This window comes from Hydra vulgaris, chromosome 12, assembly GCF_038396675.1.
Source record: "Hydra vulgaris chromosome 12, alternate assembly HydraT2T_AEP".
NCBI lineage: Eukaryota > Metazoa > Cnidaria > Hydrozoa > Anthoathecata > Hydridae > Hydra > Hydra vulgaris.
In genome coordinates this window covers 53701054-53721552 of record NC_088931.1, presented here as the reverse complement: position 1 = coordinate 53721552, position 20499 = coordinate 53701054, and the positions used below count along the sequence as shown (strand labels likewise).

General features: G+C 28.6%; 1 protein-coding gene across 3 annotated transcripts in view; it reads right to left on the bottom strand.

Annotated features, from left to right (window-relative positions):
- Positions 1 to 20499, bottom strand: part of LOC100205085 (otoferlin) — a 182930-nt gene that overhangs the window by 159238 nt on the left and 3193 nt on the right. For all 3 annotated transcript variants that reach the window (XM_065813710.1, XM_065813708.1, XM_065813709.1), the window contains exons 3-4: positions 3677 to 3756; positions 1732 to 1834 (exon numbers count right to left, since the gene is read on the bottom strand). In XM_065813710.1, coding sequence (XP_065669782.1) covers positions 1732 to 1834; positions 3677 to 3756 — 183 coding nt within the window. The remainder of the gene's footprint in view (positions 1 to 1731; positions 1835 to 3676; positions 3757 to 20499) is intronic.

Sequence of the window (20499 nt, the reverse complement as noted above, 5' to 3'; positions counted from 1 at the left end):
CTCATTTACTTCTAGTTCTATGCTGTAACAATGTGACTAATTATATGACTATATATTCATAATACTCTTTTAGATTCATTCTTCAAATTAAAAGTGATTCACCATATACAGCATTTCATAAGGGCTCACAGTGTTTTGTTTCAACACTTCCACAGAACCAAATAAGAGTAATAGAAGAATTTTTTATTTTATCTGAAGCAGTTCGTTTTTTAAACAATATCGAAATGACTAAAAAAGAAAAGTTTTACAAGAAAAATTATTTGCAATGAGAAGTAGCACAGTTAGGCTTACCAGATATTATTGTTCGAGTCTTTGCGTGTAGGCTTTATCTCAAGCATTACATAAGCATACACTCTATACTGTAATTGCCCTCAGAATTAAAAAAAATAAAGTCAGAAACTTAATTCCAATTTTAAACTATTTTAGTTTGCCATTAGGTTGACACAAAAAGCATCGCCAAATGCCAACCCTAATTCCAAGGGTTCAACTGCTAAATGCTTGTTTGCAGAACCTAGGTTTATTGTCAGCATGGTACTAGTGTCTAATTTGGATTTTAATTTCTAATGTATTGCTGTAGCTAATGGAATTAAATCTATTGAACAATGCACTGGAACAGTTATATCCAAAATTTGTGATAACAACCAAGTAAATAGATATTTTTTCCCTCCTTTTTGATACCATTCCTAACAGCACCTTAAGAACTAAAACTATATTTTTATCATACAACTATGTCTACTCACAAAAGAATAAACATAACAATTATGTTTACTCACAAAAGAATATACATAATAATGTTTACTCATGGAAGAATATAACAATTGGCAGAAAGATTATAGAGATTAAATTTCAAATTGATGAAGCTGAAGAGATAATTGCTGATTGGAAAAATCTTTATAAACTGAAATTGTTAGAATAAAACTTACTTATCACATTATCGTGTATAAATGAGTTAGCCATATCTCCAAAGCTTGCAGAAAGGCAAAATATGAAACTAACAATGTATATTCTTTGTGAAGAAACCTTAACAGCTTTGAAAACAAACCCAAATATAAATCAGTTAAATCAGTTATAAATCAAGTTAAAAGTATAGACTTTTCAGATTGGTCATAGAATCATTTTTCAGATGGATGTATTGGACAACTAACTAAAAAAGAAAGTGAGATGGTGGTTACTTGAAAGAACTAAATAGGGAAGGTTTAAAACTTCCTGGTGATACATTGCTTCAGTGGGTGTTTCTGTTACATTTTATTTATGAAACTAGATTTTACTGCTTTGTCAAAAACCACTATCCGAATATTTCAAATTGATTAATCAAATTTATTTTATTATGCTTTTCCAAAATTGAACAAATTAATATAAAATATTTATTTTGAGTTTGTTTTTTGCTAAAAAAAATATTTTTAGCTTCAAATAAAAAATGTCTTTAGCCACTCAGAGTTTATTGGTGAATATATATAAGATAAATTATTATTTTGGATTACTCATATTAGACTTTCACAAACATTTAAATATGTTTGTAAAAGTCAATTCAAATATTTGAAAATATTTAATTAAAATTCAATGATTCTTTCACTTTTACTTTTATTTATTTTCTCAAAAAAAAAATACTTTTTTATGTATTCAACAATAAACTATTTTTATTTTTTTATCAACTCATGTTTGCTTTTTTAATTCAGTTTTCACAACAAATTTCTGTTTACTTAAGAATTTATAAAATAAGATTCTAATTACCTTTATTTCCTTCTTTTTTTCATTAAGAAATTTGTTTCCATAAAATTTTAAAACAATTGATTTTTGAAATTTTCCAAATGCTATGTGACATTTTCCAAGCAACCTATGAAATTAAACTTCAAAATAACTAAGAAATTTAATTAAAAACAAGAAATATAAATTTGTGTGTTAAGGTGTGTCAAACTATTTTTTATTTCTGGATCAAAAACCCTGCATCCAAAAAACTTGTATTTATATATAATTTAACTAAAAAAAAGCCAAAATTAAAAAATCTGCAATGTTTAAAATACTGAGAATTGTGATATGGGTTTACTTATATTCACAAAAAAATTATTATGAGAATAATAAAGATAAATATAAGAATAACATTGCGGTTGTATATTTTGTTACCATGGGAATTTAAGAAACATTTTCTATTATTTTTTAAATAAAATTTCTAATAGCTTAATTTATAATTATTTGTTATTTTTTATATATTTATTTTTAAAATTTTCTTAAACTACTTTATAAACATTTTACAAATTCTTTTTTTTTTTTTTAATTTGTTACTTTTACTATTTACTTTCATCTTAGTCAAAATGTACACTTCTTTCATCATTGTCATTAAAACCAAATTGATTCTTTGAACAACTGTCTCCATAAGGTCAGCACCCTTAAAAAAATCATTTTTTTTTAAAAGAGAATATATATTGCATGTTGCAGTTACCTGCCTAACTCTTCTTTCCATTGACTGCCCATGGCAAGGCCAACTCTAAGCATTCATAGACTAAAATATCATTTATTTATTTTTTTTTTACTTCTACTGTTGTCAGATTGCATGTAAGAACAGACTCATAGGAGGTAGTCCAGTAGATATGCTGTTTAGGCATTATTGCATCAGGATTGATTTCTGACTTTTGCAACTTAATTATCAGTTTAAGGTTTTTTATCACCAAAATTTCTGATTTTTACAATTAACTCTATGTCATTTTTTTGTTTTACTACATTCTCCAATTAGAACATGGTCTGTTTGATAGACTCAGAAAAAGCATACCACACTAACATCAAACTGTGAGCATAATAATTTATACTACTTAATTTGGCTGATGTTTCAGAAGGCTAAGTGTGTGAAGAATGTGTCTCAGTACTTCAGACACATTCTTCACTCACTTGAAGAATGTGTCTGAAGTACTGAGTTCAGCTTTAATTTAAAATCTGTAATTTTTAAGTCAAATTGGAAACTTTCTTTCTAATTTGCAATAATTTTTTGAAATTCTTCAAACGTTTTTTGTTGTAATTACAGATAAATAATTGATTTTTTATCAGTTAATATTTTGTAAAATAATGCAATTACAATTAATTTTTGTTATATTTTTTAAACAGTCATGTCTTAACATAAGTACAATATGACTTTTAAACAGATATTTTTTTATTATTTGTTTGTTTGATGATCTCTTAATATTGACAACTCTGTTACAAGCATATATTTTCCAGGACCTATAAATTCAGATAATTTTGATATTTTTTTTTTTTTTTTTTTTTCCTTTCTATTTTTGATGATACCAACTCTGCCATAAATAAATAGCAAATTTTATAATAAATAAACCCTTTGCAAAATATTATTTTATTGAAATAAAACAACATTTTAAAAAAGCTAATAACAAAATTTTAAAAATAATAACAAAAATAAACTAAAAATATGTTTTTTTCAAACTTCCTAGTAACTAATAGTAATAAATATATATTTATAAATTTACTAAAAGCAATAAATAAATATTTATAATTTTTTTTTTAGTTTTAAGTTTTAATTTTTTTACATATATTTTCCATATAGCAGAATTTTTTAAAAACAATTTTTTTAAAAAACCAAATAGTATGACACCCTAGAGTGTGTATGCTTGTATTTGTGTGTGCATGTGTAATAAGTAAAAACTAATTTAAAAAATCACAATAAAATTAATCTTACTTGTATAGCCCCCCTTTCTCTTGATAAAGCTCAAAAGTAAGAGACTCATTTTCTATAGTTTTAGAAAAAGTCCATAATTGCTATAAAGTAAAAAAGATTTAAGTTTTAAAAAAAATAGATTAAATGAAATTAAAAAGAAAAATATATTAAAAACTTTAAAGCAGAAAAAAAACAAAGCTAAAAATATTTTGCTGTTTTGAACTGTTACATTGTAACATAAATTATAATAGTGTAACATAATTTATAAAATTGATTTATAACATTGATTTAAACATAAATTATAACATTGTGACATAAATTATAATAATCATTTTTAAAATAAAAAACAAATTGATAAGAAACTCATGTTTCTTAATAATTTGTTTGTTTAAAAGCTCTATTATAAAGAAACTTTTAAGGTTTAACTTTATTAACTGGATTTTGCTAAAATATTCTCAAATGTAGTACATACTTTTTCTTTAAATAAAAACATAAAGATAAAGAGAAGATGAAGAGTTTAATTATTCCACAATTTCATTGTGATAGGTTTATGCATTGTATATGGATTGTAATAGATTTATCCCCGTATTTTACCAAACAATGATTTGGGGCAAATAAATTAAAGTTAATAAAAGATCATAGATAATAACCAGAATTTTATATGGTGGTAAAATTAGAGAATGAGGGAGGGATGTTTATAAGATCACATAATTTGGATATTTTGGATAGAAAGTGAAGGATTTCAGAATTAGAGCAATATTTTTGTAAATATACTTTTTTTAAAAGCCTAGATTTGTATGTTTGATTATCTTAAAAAAACATGAGACTTGCTTTGTCCCCAAACCTGACTAGCATATCTAAGATGTGATCTGAAAATTACATGGTATAGGGTAGATTAGGGTATTATGAGCACCTTAAGCAATTATTGGAATAATTTCAAAAATTAATTAAGCTGGATCCAAAATTTTAGCGAATATACAATATTTAGGGATCCCTTCTCATGATCCACTTAGATATTTGGGCACCCTTTTTTTCTTAAAAACACAGAGGTTTTAAAAACGTCACAAAAATGCTCATATTACCCAGACCACTTGGTAATATGAGCACTTTAACTGACAATTAGAACTAATTTTTGAAATATAATGATTTTTTATTAACAAAACTTATCATTAAAAGATCAAATTTTAAGCCACTTTTTGTTGAAACAATACTACTATGCTTTCCGCAAGAAAAAAAAAAAAAATAGTTCGTAATTTTTTCAATTTTATCAACTCAAACCTTTGAACGATAAAAAATCAATTTTTTTGAATTTAAATTACAAAAAAATATTTAGTATTGTTAAAATATTAAAAAGTTTTACTATATTTTATTTTTATTCAAAAAACCAATTAAAACCACTGCTTTTTTAGGACTTTAAACTAGGTAATTTCAATGAAAATCACTGGGTAATTTGAGCATGCTCATATTACACAAAAATGGCATCTTTAAATAAAGTCAAAACTAAATAGTTCTATGCATTGTTTTTCAAGCCAAAAAGGATTGAATATTTAGCTAACATATTTTTTTTTTATGAAAAAATTAATTTCATTATTTTAGCACCAAAATTTCGCGCCACAGACTTATTCATGCGTGATGATATTATTTTAAAAAGCAAAAAATTTAACAGCGTTTTAATTAGATGATACCCCCTAATTACTTCATATAGGTTTACGCTAATTGCACTGATTCCTGTAATCACCACATAAAGTCGATTCAAAAAATACATAGCAACTTTAGCTTCACTGCTTACATCTAAGAAATCTTTAAGTATGCTCATATTACCAAGGTGCTCATATTACTCTAATCTACCCTATATTGAGTAGAGTTTCATAACTGGCAATTTTGGCTAGCAATCCATTTGATCTATACAATTTCACTGTTGAGTCTTTAAGATAATAGGAAACATAAAAATTTGAGTCAATTTTGATTCCAAGATATTTTAATAACCATGAGCGAGACTAGGTTTTTTCAAACCGACGAGAGGTTTGAAAAAACCTAGTCTCGCTCTCGCCGAGACGAGACCGAGACGAGAAGTTAGTACTTCTCGTGAGACCGAGAACGAGACGAGACGAGAAATTTAACAATTTTTGAAAACAAATTTATTAAAATTCAAGTAAAATAAAAAATGTAAATATGGTTTTGACAAATAGACACAAATGACATTTGTCAAATGTAAACAACTTTTTCAAATATTAGTTCAGAATTTTTTTGCCAAACTTTTCCAATAAGACAATCTTTTCTCTTATTAAGATGATTTGTTCTACTTTTTCTGGGTGTAAGTTGTGTCTGGATGATTGGACGGTATTTCCACCTGACCAAAAACTTTCTCTCTGATTTAGTTGAACTTGCTGGAATAGCTAAAATTTGTCTAGCTAATGAAGAGAGTTCTGGCAATGTATTTGAATGCAATTTCCACCAATCAAGAATCGGATAGTCTTTTTTGGCATCAGGGAGATATTCATACTGCCACATTTCGCTCAAAATAGGATTCAGTTCAGATGTTGGCTCTTGCGTTTCAAGTCTGACGTTTAACTTGCGCTACAGTTTTGAATTAGGGGACAAATCTGCTGAAAGGACTCTGGCAAATGTTGGCACTCAACATTATCCTTAACCTGTGAGACTAACCATTCTTTTGTTGTTTGAAATTTTTTGAAGAGCTTTTAAGTCTCATTCTACTTTTCGCGAGAATTTTCTATTTCTCGTTTCTCATAAGAAGTCCCATTTCTCACGAGAAACGAGAACGAGACGAGATCTCGCTCATGGTTATATTTTAAAGAAACTACATGAAACATTTTTGACCTCTTAGTCTGAAGTTTAGGTGTTTATAGATTTAAGATTGGATTGATTTAAAAATGATGAGTTAAGTTTTGCTGGTATAAATACTTAATTTGTTAGTGTGAAGCCATTAAAGTAGATTAGATAAGTCGAAATTATTATCTTTTTTTTTTTTAATGATTTATTTGTTATGAGTTGGTTGGTGTCACCAGCAAAATGGTAAGCTGTTGAAAGTTTTAGAAAGATATTAAGATCATTTATAAAAATAAGGAAAAGCAATGGTCCTAATACAGAATCTTGGGGTACACCTGTGAAGCATTTTACAGGCAAAGATTTGGCTTGATTGGTGGAGACAAAAAGCAATCTATTAAGAAGATATGATAAAAACCATTCTAGAACAATTCCATAAATATCATAGAGTTCAAATTTTCTTAGGAGGATGGAGTGATCAACAGAATTAAAAGTCTTCTCCAAATCAAGAAACGTTCTCCATGCAAAAAGTTCATTGTTGAAAGCTTTTCAAATATTCTCAGTTATTTTAATAAGTGCATGAGCTGTGGAGTGCTAGCTATGAAATTCATACTGATATTTTCAGATTTTATACATTTTTTGTAGAGCTTATTTATATATTGAAGCATTTTAAGTATATTGAAGTATTTGAGTATATTGAAGATCTTAAATATATTGAAAAAGCTATAACAAAACAACTAGTCAACTATTGGGATATTTTTTTAAAATTCCCATCGTGTTATCATGACTTGTAACAGCGGTTTACAGCAGGATACTCTTTATATCGTTCTTTATGTCATATCACAAAGTATTAAAAACCCTCATTTAACCAAACGGGTATATTATATACCCATTTGATTAAATATATTATATATACATTTGATTAAATAAGGATTTTTAATTCTTTGTGACGTGACTTAAGGGATGACATATGATGAGGGTATTCTACTATATATCACTATGACATACAAGGAGTCAAGGATAAAAAACTAAAATTTTAGGGCTTTTTGTTCCTAGGCTCCAATCATCGCAATTTTTCGCAAAGCATCCTTATTTATAAGTAATAACTAAGTATAAACATAAATGTTGGAGCTCGTTCCATGTCTGGAAGTTAATTATCTCAAGTAACAAAAAAAGTGGATCCGCCCCTGTTTATATATACACATATATAGCGTTTCTCTTGAATAAAATATTTACATTTTTGGGCATTTTTTAAGGTGCGATAAATAGTTTTTTAGTTTGGTTTTAAACACTTGTGTTTGTAGATCATAAAACGGGACATCATTTAACCGGTTTTGCAAATAAATTCAATCTTTTATTGCCGAATTTACGAGAGAAACATTTTCATTAAAATATTATATAACTTTGAGTATTTAGGTGACCTCTGTGTGAATATCTCGTTAAGTGACTGTTTATTTCGTTACGCAGAGTACAGTTTTTTATTTATGCATCTGTGTATAAAAAGGCACTTTTTAGTAAACTGTACTACTTATGATGTACAATTTTTAGTACATCATAAGTAGTACAGATTTGGAGTTTTTTTAGTATGTATCTGTATTAGAATTATATGGCAAAAATTTAACTATTCTTAGAGCCTTCTTTTGAAGGATCCATAGACGGTTTATATGAGAATGAAATAGACCATAATACATAGATTTTAAAGTTTTTTAATGTACGAAGTGTCTTATTTTAGGAAAAATAGCGATACTGTTGTTTAATTTAGTTGAGATATTATTATAATGAATAATCTAGGTTAAATTCTTTTCCAGTTTTACTCCTAAATAGTTTACAAACTTCTTACAATAAATCTTTGTCCTATTTAATTTAATATTGATTTGCATGTCTAATTTTTTTTGCTCGCTTTTAAATATTATCACTTTTTTTCGAATTAAGCTAAATTTATCAGCGTTTATCAGAGTTTTTAAAGATTGCAGTTGACAAATTCATTTTTTGGATAGATTTGCTGAGGTAAAGTAAGAAGGTTTGTGTCGTCAACAAAGTGTTGCACTCTGCAGAATTTTAAAGCTTTAGATAGATCATTGATATAAATAAGTAAAAGTAGTGGGCCAAGAACAGATCCCAGGTCCTTCTTGTACATTATTTAAGTTTGAGTTAACCCCATTCACAGATACAAATTGTTTCCTACCGGTAAGGAATGATTTAAACCATGAATTTGACACCTTTCTGATTCCATAGTAAGATAATTTTTTAATTAGGATCACAGCATCAACAGTATAAAAGGCCTTTTAGTGGTCAATAAAGATGCTACACGCAAACATTTCTCCGTCAAGAGCTTTCTTAATGTTTTCAGTCAAATTTAGTAAAGAAAATGATTTTGAATAGTTTGTTCGAATTGTAAGTCACAGAAAAATAATAAGAAACATAAGTCCTTTAAATAGTTTTTCAATGCCTGAGAGTAGAGATATTGGTTTGTATTTTAAAACTAAATGTTTTGAACCATTTTTAAAGGTGGGCACAATTTTAGCTGTTTTTAGATTTTCAAACTCATTAGTGGGCCTGATAAAGAAAGATTTTGAGAAAAGATTTTTTAGATAGCCTGTATAATGGTTCATAGATTGAGGAATGTTTGTTTGTATCTGTACTAATGTTAGTAAAATAGTTGTTAGAAACATTGCAAATTTCGTTGGGATTAGTTTTTGTTAAATTGTTGTGGATAACTATAGTTGCGCTTGTGGTAGAGCTAAGTTTAATATTGACTATATTTGTGGTGCCTTTCCATGTTGCTTTTATATTTTTGATATTATCATTGAAGTATCTGTTAAAAGAAGTTTAGATTGGAGTATGTAACGAAAGTTTTTATGCTCAATATAAAATAACTTTTGTTTCCTTCATTTTTAGACTTTATATATTTTTTCAAAAAGTTTATTTTTGTATTGTATAGATTTTAATATAAATTAAATTTAGTATCTTTTTTAGTCACTTTTCGAAAAGGTGCATGTGCATCTAGTAGTATATTGAAATTATCAAGTGTATTTTTAAGTATGAGAGAGCAGTCATTAGAACTTGTATCTTTTAACTTAATATTATTAAAATCTCTTTTAAATGACTCCTCATCGAGTATTTTTTCAGTTTTTTTTCCTGATTAAATGTCTTTGTATTAGGTGATGTTTTTAAAATATTATTAGCTACTAAGAATTAGAGAAGGTGATCAGATCACCCCCTAAAAAATTACGTCAACATTAAGTTACCCCCCATCCCCGAAAGAAAAAAAAAAGTTTAATTGGAAAAAATATATACATTTTGAATAGACTAATTTACAAGTAAAACAAAAAAGAAATAAAAAGTAAACTATTTAAAGAACCATTTAAAAATTAAAAATGTGAAAAAAAGTAAAAGAAAAAAAAGTCAAACCGATCACCGAACAATAACAATCAAACGGGCCGAACCGATCACCGAACAATAAAAATCAAGTAACTTCATTATTTTTTTAAATTTTCAAACCATTTTTGTTAAAATAAGATAAAAAATACCAACAAGCACATTATTTATTAATTTTTTTTTTTTTTTAATTGTATAATATGAAAACTAGAAGAAAAATGATCGCATTAGGCAGAAAGTCTGTTAAAACCGATCAATATAAAATACATTTAATAAATTTAACATTTTATATATGTAAATGTATATATTTTTATATATTTTTTATATAACATACAGAAATATGCTATATATAGCATACAGAAATATGCTATATATTTTTTATGTATCATACAGAAATAATAAAAGATTTAAGGTTTACATTTTTTACAACAAAAAAAATCTGAACCCATTACAAAATTTTTTGGCAAACATGTTTTGTTGCAGAGCCAAGTATTGCACTTTGGATTCTCGCATGACACCATGTCCAAATGTAATTCTTTTTTACACTTCCTGCATTTAATAACTTTTCTTCTTTTGGCTGTAGGTGTTGTAATTAGTTCTATATTTTGAGTTACTTCTTTTTCTGCAGGGTTTGGCGATGGCATTGTGAGTTTGCAGATGGTTTTCCGCTTTTTAGCTTGTTTTTCAGCTAATTTGAGTTGCTTAACTTCTTCTCTTTTTTTGAGATGATCTGCAACCCCGTGTTCTGTAACACATTGGCCAGCAATTTTTGGAATATTAGGTTGCCTCGATTTTTTTACATGAGACCAATTTTTTTCTTGAAAAAAACTCTTTAGCTCATTTTCCATTTCGATTTTCATTCTCTCATGTAGTGTTCTGTACTTGTCGAACCTCGAAGCTGCTGTTTCTGGTTCAGAAGATAATGCTAAAGGCTTTATTGTTCGCAATGGCGTTGAAGACGTCAGTTGATTAAACGTTTTGGAGATAGCTAATGCCTGTAGATTGATTTTGTTTTTGTTAAGTGGAAATAACCCAGTATATTCAAAACCAGCAATTGCGTGCAAACGTGTAAAACACTTACCGCTCTCATACACCTGTTTGAGCAACGAAGGAAAATTTTCTTTATCTAAGTTTTTTCATTCTGTGTTTTTGTAATATTTGGTAAGAACTGCCTTCCACACTTGCTTTACATGGCAATAGACACCTCTGTCCATTGGCTGAAGAATGTGAGATGAGTAGGCTGGTAGACAAATCAAAATTATATTGTTTTCCCGACATAGCAATACAGCTGCTAAACTGACGTGAAACGTATGTCCATCAAGATGTAAAATATGAGTAGTACTAATAGCTTGACATTCTGGTATATACACTTCCTTCAACCATTCAATAAATGTGTCATGCTCCATCCAACCAGATTTAGAAATTGAATATTTGGTGCCAGTTGGACCACCTAAAGCCCACTCAGCTCTAAAGTTTCGTTTTGCTTTGTATACCACGAATGATGGTGTATACAAAGCAAAACGAAAATATCCATCAACATTACAGCAATTGTCCACTTTATAATGGATTTTTTCATTGTTACCAGTGAGTTTCAAAACACGCTTTGCACCTTTTCGACATACTACAGTTACTTTGCCTTGATCACCATAGAAACCCGTTTCATCACAATTCCAAATGTAACAACCAGAAGTTATCCCAGACAATTGATATTGTTTAGTGACAACTTCAAAATAATTGTCAATTATTTCTTGCGTACAAGAAGCGGCTCTTGCAGATGCTAAAGTGTGAGTTTTTCTTGTGGAAATTTCTTTAGACTGTCGGTTTATAAATGCATAAAACCAATCTTTGTCAGGCCTACCGTTTTTAAATAGGCCTGATTGATTTGTACGAAGAAGGTAACCGCATACAAAGTCCATGACATCATTTCGTGTTAAACCATAACCCCAATCACATAGGAACTTAAACGCATGCACCATAATTGACTCTGTTTGCTGTGAGAGTACGGTTGTTGATCCTGATCCCTTGAAGCTAGCATTGTTGTTGTTCTTGCGACCTATTAGAGTTGAGAATGGAATGCTATATTTGAATGCAGCTTTTCTGATTGAAGTATTTTTTACTTTTGTATCATTTAACGCAGCTTCTATATCTTCTTCATTGTATGACTTTATACTTGTTGTCATCTTGAAAGTGAATAATTAATAAATATCATTGAGTCATTTTAGTAAAATAACTTTATATAGGAAGAACCCGGAACTAACACATGAGAAAGTCCAATAGTTTAATTCACCTAGGTACCTAATTTTAAAATTCACATACTACTTAATAAAGGAATTTAAATTAAATATGTGAATGATCGGTTTTTGCCTAATTTTTAACTATAAAACGAAAAAAAATTATGTAATCGGTATTAAAATTACATTTTCTACAAGATAGAGGTAAAATTATTTTTAAACGAATTATGGTTCCCGAATTATTACGATAGCAAATAAAAGAAAAAAGCAAATTTTTACGACTCTCTTTTAAACTTTTATAAAAATAAAATGACTGAAAAATGACTTGGATTTTATTTTTGACACATTTGAATAGAGGAGGTGATTCTCTTTCATGTGGTATTTTTATTTTTTAAATATTCCTATCAGTTCCGGTTTTATTTAAATTTTTCGATCAGTGATCGTAAAAATAGTACGATCGGTTTGACCCGCTTTTACTCTATTTCCTGTTTATAACTACAAAAACTTACTCCGAACGAAAAAATAAACATTAAAGGGTGTTCACAAAACTATATTTACCTAACGCGTTAAAATTATTAACATCTTTCAAGTTAATGGAACACTTCAATTTACCAATCCTCCTCAATTTAACTTTAAACCTAATTCAATATCACAGTAAAAGCCAATTATTTCTAATAGAGTTTAGTAAAACGAAAAATGTATTTAACAAATTGTATAAACCAGGTGTCAGCAACCTATTAAAACAGCAGAGCCAAAAGTTGCAATTTGCAATATTAGAGTCCGTTGAGCAAACATAAAAGATTTATGTAAGTACATGGTCTACATTATGTTATTTAAACGTTTATACCAGGGGTTGGCAACCTGCAAACCTCGTGTGGTTCTTTCGATGTCAAGATACGCCTTTTTAGCTCCATGCACAAATATTAATATAATATTGAAATAAAGATGTTGGTAACACTTTAAAAACAGAATTTTTAAAGAGCTACTGATATCTTCATTTCAAATCTTTTTTCAAATCATCTATCAAATCTGCATTTTAATATCATATTAATATTTGTGCATGGAGCTAACGAGCCGCATTTGGTATTAACGTTTAAATAATATAGTGTAGACCAAGTACTTGAATAAATCTTTTTTGTTTACACATCAGACTAAAACTTTGTAAATTGCAACTTTTCGCTTTTTGTTTGCATAGCAGACTAACCAACAACAGCTTTGAAAACATCCCTTGTGTGCTTATTTAGTTCTGTACGTGTCGGGTCTTTTTAAAACACAACATGGTTTTTAAAAAGTAGTAGTATAAATAGCTTTATTAAAGTGCTGAAGGTTTGGCGACACAGGACTGCAAACGCTGCCTAATTTTTTTTTTTTAAGTAACTAAATTTATTAAAAAAAGTAACATTGTTGACGTCAACTTGTCTTTACCTCCCCCCTTATCAACAAATGTCAAAAAAATTCAGAACCTCTCCGCCCTATTTTGTTGACGTAATTTATGGACAGCCCCTAAAATCATTTGATTTGAGATTAGAGAATATGTTATCAGTTAGTGTTTTTGATGTACTGGTTATTCGGTAGGATGAAAAATATGATTAAGGAAACTGTTTAAAGTGAGTGAGTCTAGAATATTTTTAGAAAGTTGATGAGAAGGTCACTTTTTAATAAGTCCATGTTAAAGTCTCCAAGGATAAATATATTGTTTTGTTTTCTTTAGACAGTTTTATTAGTAAAAGGTTGATGCAGAATGCGTTAAAGTCATCCAACGACATGGTTGGATGCCTGTATACACAGCCAATAATATTATACTCATTTGGGTTTACTATATCAATAAAAATGGATTCTAGTTCTTTTGCTTTATATATAATAAGATCATTTCTTGGTTTATATGCAAATAATAACAAACAAAAAAAGTATGTGCAAATCTAAGGATACCATTGCTCGAACTCCAAAGCTATAAGCGATTTTTGCCGACTCAAAAAGATTTTATTAAAACATACCTGGAATCCTCTTTCTTCTTCTTAACTTTAAGTAGAGCTGGGTATTTGTGGTACTCGCTTACTAAGATTTAAGTAAAACATTCCTGGAATCCTCTTTTTTCTTCTTTACTTTAACTAGGGTTGGGTATTCGAGGTACTCGCTTACTATTGACTTGTTCTCTATAAGACGACGACGTTCTATCATGGCCTCAGTGCGGCATTGATATAGTGATGGCGAGCACATTTGTTTAATCTGAATATTGTTTTTAGACATGAAAAAGATATTTTGTGTGTGTTCAATTTATATAAAACTTTTCAAATCAAACAATCATATTTGCTGCGGTGACTTTTAATGACTTTACTACAGTGACTTTAAGATGAAAAGTTAAATCAAGAGTACGTTGCGCGAAATTAAAAAATCGTGATAGAGTGGTGGATATACTATAAGAAGTCACTGATATAAATCCCAAAATCCGGTTAAAGCCGGTATAACTAACACCGTCTGCGAGAGAAAATCCGATTTCAAATTCCGAATAAAATTGTATTCTAGAAAATCTAAAATATATAAAAATTTTGTGTTGTAAAACTTTAATTGTTATCAATTTTCTACCAATAAAATTATCATTATTTTTTTATTTTTAGGTGCCCCAAGAAGTCCTAACGGTCTTGTCACAGAGCAACGCGGAAGTGCATTTAACCGGGAAGTTCACGTCTCCTTCCTTAACGTGACGCGAAAATTTTTCCAGAGCTCGTTTCGAACCTGGATCTCCTGCTTATAAAGCAAGCGCTCTAACCACTGCGCTATGGCCGCACTATTATTGATAGAGGGTGTTATATTATTGATAGAGGGTGTTATATTATTGATAGAGGGTGTAAAAGCTTTGTTATAAAAATAAAAAAATTTTCACTTTAGAAGTGATTTTTAGAAAAAATATAAATCATTTATGCATTTTTTCTAAAAAAAATCGTATTTGCTCATTCTGCAAAAGTAATAATAATACGCAGCATTTTTAAATTTCAATGACTGTTTACTTGTTATGTTTCACACAACCAGATGACTGTTTACTTGTTATGTTTCACACGAGCAGATGACTGTTTACTTGTAAAACTAAAGATCTTGTTCATGTGCAGCACAACACAAGTTTTATTATATTGTATCAGCTCTTGATCAACTTTTTCTAAATCTGTTGAGAAAAACTTCTGCTACGAGTTTTAACAATTGAAAAAACAGCTTGAAAACCATTTTACAAAAACTTGGATTAGAGTTGCTACAAACAAGGGAGTAAATCCTATAGCTAAAATTGTTGATCAATGCAAAGACTTACAATTACTTTGTAAACAAGTCCTTGAAACCAGAAACCTCTCTGCTAACTAAATTGTGAAACTAGGAGTTTGTATAAATATATAATTGTCATGTATAAATATATAAACAACCTCAGTCCAGCTAGTTTTAACTGTAAGTCAAATGTCTTTAAATTGCCAATAAAAATTAATAAGTATACAGAGTATTCAAAAGCATTATGAGGACCTAAGTTATGGAATTCTTATCAAAAAGAAAAAGCTAAAAAAGATAATATAAACCATTAAATTCATTAAAGTTTCAAGCAAAAAAACACATTTTCAATTCTGCGGAATAATAATTCCGGTGAATTAGTGAAGTAATTTTTACGAGTTTTACTTTTTATTTATTTTTAGTAGGAAGTAAATATACACTTGTTTTTTTTTTAGGTATAAGTTTATATATTTAAATCTTTGAGTAATTGAATTTGAAATTTTTAATCTTAGATCATTATAATATTTTGACGATATTTATTTGTATAACGGGACTCGATGAAAAGAATGAGGTGGTATTACATCAACCATATCTTCTTCAAGTCCCGATCTGTTTTTAAAAATTGTTTTATTTATTTAAATTATTAAGGTTAAACTTTGATGTAACATTTTTTATTAAACAGAAAAACAAATACTACTATCAAAAAAAAAAACTTTAAAAAAACTTAAAAATTAGCTAAGTGACGCCGAATATTCGGCGCATTGGCCAAGCGCAAGCCGAATATACGGTATTCGGCAAAATCATGATTCGTGACATCTCTAATTTGCAGCGTTTGAAGGAAGTATGCGATTAAATTTTTTTATATACTTTAATTTATTATTAATATTATTGTTTAACATGTAATTAATTTTTAGCATATAGTATACCTACTACATCTATGAAAATACCGCGCTCGACCTGTTTCTTCGCGCAGTTGTCTTGTAGCAAGATTCGTGTTTATGAGTTTAGGGATGAAATAGAGTTTTAAATAAAATAAAATTAAAAAACTTTAACAAAATTCACTTTCTTAAAACTTCAGAGGGATTTATTTAAAATATCGCTTTTCAAATTCAAAATATTTTTTTGATTGTATGAAGGTTCAAGATATTTACAAACTGAACATATTTAATGTCTTATGTTTTATTTTTATATAGAAAAAAGATTTATCTTTATTTATTTTTAATGGCCTTTTTTCTTTAAAACCAATAAATAAATACATATGAAGAAATAATAGTTTTTTAAATGAACCTTTTTGTTGAACTAAGTTCAATCAATTTTGTATTTCATATCGTGCACCCCATCTTTGGAATAAAATAGTATTACCAAACTTTGATCCTTCTTGTGTTTAAAATTAAGTTAAAAAAATTAATTCTCTCTCTGGACAACATTCTAAAATTCTACTAAAAATGTTATAAATAAACATTTTTACTTTTTAAGGCTCCGATGATAAGATCCTTATGATCTTCTTTCGGAAACCTAGCTTTATATTGTTAGCACGCTGAATTGTATCATTTGCGTAATGAATTATGTAACACGACTAACATTTTAAACTAAAAAAAAAAAAACTATTTACTACAGCCTCCTTGGCTGTAGAGATCCCCTCTGGTGAATTTAGTATAGAAAGTGTATATATATATAAACAAATATAGTTTTATTTAACATATAATTACTGCTTGTCATATAATTATTATGAACATCGTATTTATATTTAACAAAAAAAAATTTTTGAAAATATTTTTTGTATAGTAAAACAAAAGATAGTGCCATGTACAAAATGTGTTTAGCATTTTGGAAAACATTTGTTTCAAATGCTTATAAAGACTTATCTAGCACTTTTCAATACCTAGAATTTTTTGCATTAAAGTTTATTTACGAAAAAACTTAGATCCTCCAATTGAAGTGATAAGTAAATTAGTTACAATTGATAGCCAAATGTTTAATTGAGTTGTAAAAAGTAGTTTTGTTTAGAAAAGAGTTTAAACTAAATTTTTACACCGTTTATTGTTTAAATTAAATCGTTACCAAAAAGTCAACTGATGACAGAGTATAATAAAACTATTAAAATTATTAACCAAGCACTTCTAAAGATTCAAGAAGAAAGAGGTTGTTTTTTTATAAGTTTTGAAAAAAGTCAATTTGGTCAAAAACTGTTCATGCATGAATCTTAACTAACATAGATTAAATAGTTTCCAATCACTTGAAATCACATGAAAACCTGAAATCCATTCAATTTGTTAAATCAAAGTTATCTAAATCTAAACTGGATTTGGACAACACACTTTAACAACAATCACTAATATAGTAAGTGTAATGATAGCAATTGATAAAGAGTTCAATTCACAATTCAATTCACAATGCACGCAATCTTTGTGTTTGCCATACACTTTATAAAAATCATAAGATAAATAATTATGTATTGATGATGCAACTAAAAAAAAAGGATGGTTTTGATGAAAAATAGGATAAGTGCGATTAATCAAACAGCTATATGAAGATCTTCAGACATCGGTCAAAAATGATGAAAATCTTTAACTCAAAATATCCAGCCTTTTGGGAATTCATTTTTTTTCATATTGCAAAACGCATTCGAATGTCGTAAAATGATAGCCAAAATGAGATAACAAATGCAGTGGTTTGGTAAGATTTTGATTTTAGAAAAACTTTTTAGTGATTTTATAAATTTTTAGTACGACCTTGAGCAAAAATTTGATGTTTCTTGTGAAGAATCAGAAAAGATAAAAAACAATGCAATGCCCCTACTTTCATTTAGATGACTGTGAAATATTTGTTTAGGATGTTGGCAATGGAAGCTTTATTAATATTGATTTTTCAAGAGGGTAATCGGATTGATCTGCGCTCTTGTTTTTAAAAGTGTTTATCCAGTCTTTATTATTAAATATTCATTTATTTTGGGGTAGTTTCCCTTTTTGAAGGCGAATTTTGAGTTTTTAATGCATGGTAATTTTATAGAGATGTTTGACAATTGATGTTACTTGTGTAATCTACAATAATCTTGTGATTTATTGCCAAGAGGAGACCCATATATAATTTCATTGGTTTGGTCAGGTGATTTGTTGATCACAATATCAAGTTTATTTTTTAATGGCCAATTTTTTTTTGAATGTTGAGTCTGAGACATGTTAATCTAGATGTATATTTTTAGTAAAGATGTAGATGAGGTTAGCATACTTAGTTTCTGGGCTTGATTGAACACCAACGTAGTTAATCTAGCCAGCGGGCTATTTATATTGGGAAAGTTGAAATAATTAGTGATAATCAAATCTTTCTATTTGTTAGATTTATAGACTTGTTTAGCAAAAAAAATGGCTTTTATTATTTTTTCGAGAGTGAGGGGGTTGTTGGCTCAAGGGCAATAAATAGAGTTAATTAGCAGAGATTCGTTAGATAGTTTAAGTTTAAACCATAGTTGTTTTAAATTTTTATCACAAGTTTGGGATGCATTTGTAAAATATTGTTTATGTAAGAGTTGATGGAGTTGTTAACTTAGACTGCAACGCCCCCTCCTTAATTAAAATGACGCTCCTTTGCTTATGTAATTGCATACCTTGGTTGCTACTAAAAAGAGTGTCCAGAGTTTTTCCTTTAATTATGAACTTTCCATTCAACTAATGAAACAAATGCATAGAAATTATTATATATATCATTATCAATGAGATTCATACAGCCTATCACTTTATATTACATATTTACTTTATCATTCAACTGACAAATCAATTTTGTTGCAAAATTATACCAACATAATAAACTACTAATTTGATATGCTGCTATACAGATCCAGTACGACTAAAAACCACTTTTTTTATGTTATTCACTTCCTTAAGGCCAAGAGGCCACTTCAGTCGAGTAAGCTATATTTTTTGGTTACAACCCCCCTTTAACTCTGAAACTCCAAAACACGAACCTTGACAAACAAGGCCGTTGCGTGGAGAAACAAGTTGACTTATTTTATTATTCTCAAAATTGCAACATAATCTACATTAAGAAAGAAGAAATAAAAGCTGCAACTTAAGAACAATTTAAATCACGGCATAACAATAGTTATTTAAGTTGGGCAATTAAGCTTTCCTGCAATTATTTAAAAATTAGTTTGTTTTCAAACAATTTAATCTCTTTGTCTGGCAACATTATTGATGTATATTTAACTGTGCTTGGTTTTATCGGCTTTTTTGTGATAAAATTTTATGATATGCTAAATTGTTGGTTGGTTCCTTTCTGTTAAATGCTATCCATATAAAATGTTAACTTTATATATGCCTCATTTTATTTGCTATAAAACCATGTTCTGGGGTAGATTTCTCCATATGTAAAGTTAAACTGTTCTAACATTTATTTTTCAAGTATAAGTTTTATATTTACTGGCAACCATCATCATTAGTTATAAAGAACATAGCCAGATAAATCAATCTTAGTTTTTCATAACCCAGCAACCTACCCAGAAAACATTTCTATAGCGCATTCGCAGCGGACCTATAAATATATAATAAAAATGTAAAAATTTATAAATATATTTTGAGCTGTTTGTTGTAGTGCTCATCGGTTACTTAGTAGACCATTAGCGGTATCCACTATAAGTGGCCAGATGATGTCTTTCCAACATATAATATAAAAGCAAAGGCAATACAATGAACAGATTGTAGCTATAACTTTAAAACTCCCAAAAAAAGACCAACAGCAAACCGACATGATTGGCACCATAGCCAAAGAACCTAAAGAACGTGAAATCTTATCAAAAAACATTGTTATTCAAAGTATAAGCAGTAGACTTGAACGACCAAAAGCAACACGATCAAACTGAAATCAATAAAGTACTCGATCTCATCGGAGCTGACATAAGCAATTATCTAGCTTTCTTCATACCCACGTCTCGTGATTCTGCTGGTAGCACCAAAATAGCTGGACCGACAGCCATCACACCTCAAAACGAAAGCGACCGCAACCAAATACTAAAACTGCCCAATCTATTCTTCCGAGCCCAAAAAACTAAGCTATCTACACCACTTTTTTTATTAACCCTAACTTTACGGCAGTTGAAAAAAAACTTAGCAAGGTAGCTACGCACCGAATGCAAAAAATAACCCCACATCAACAACAGTGTTTGTAATAAAAAGCAACAAAATCAAAGAAATTGCTACATCATTTCAAAAT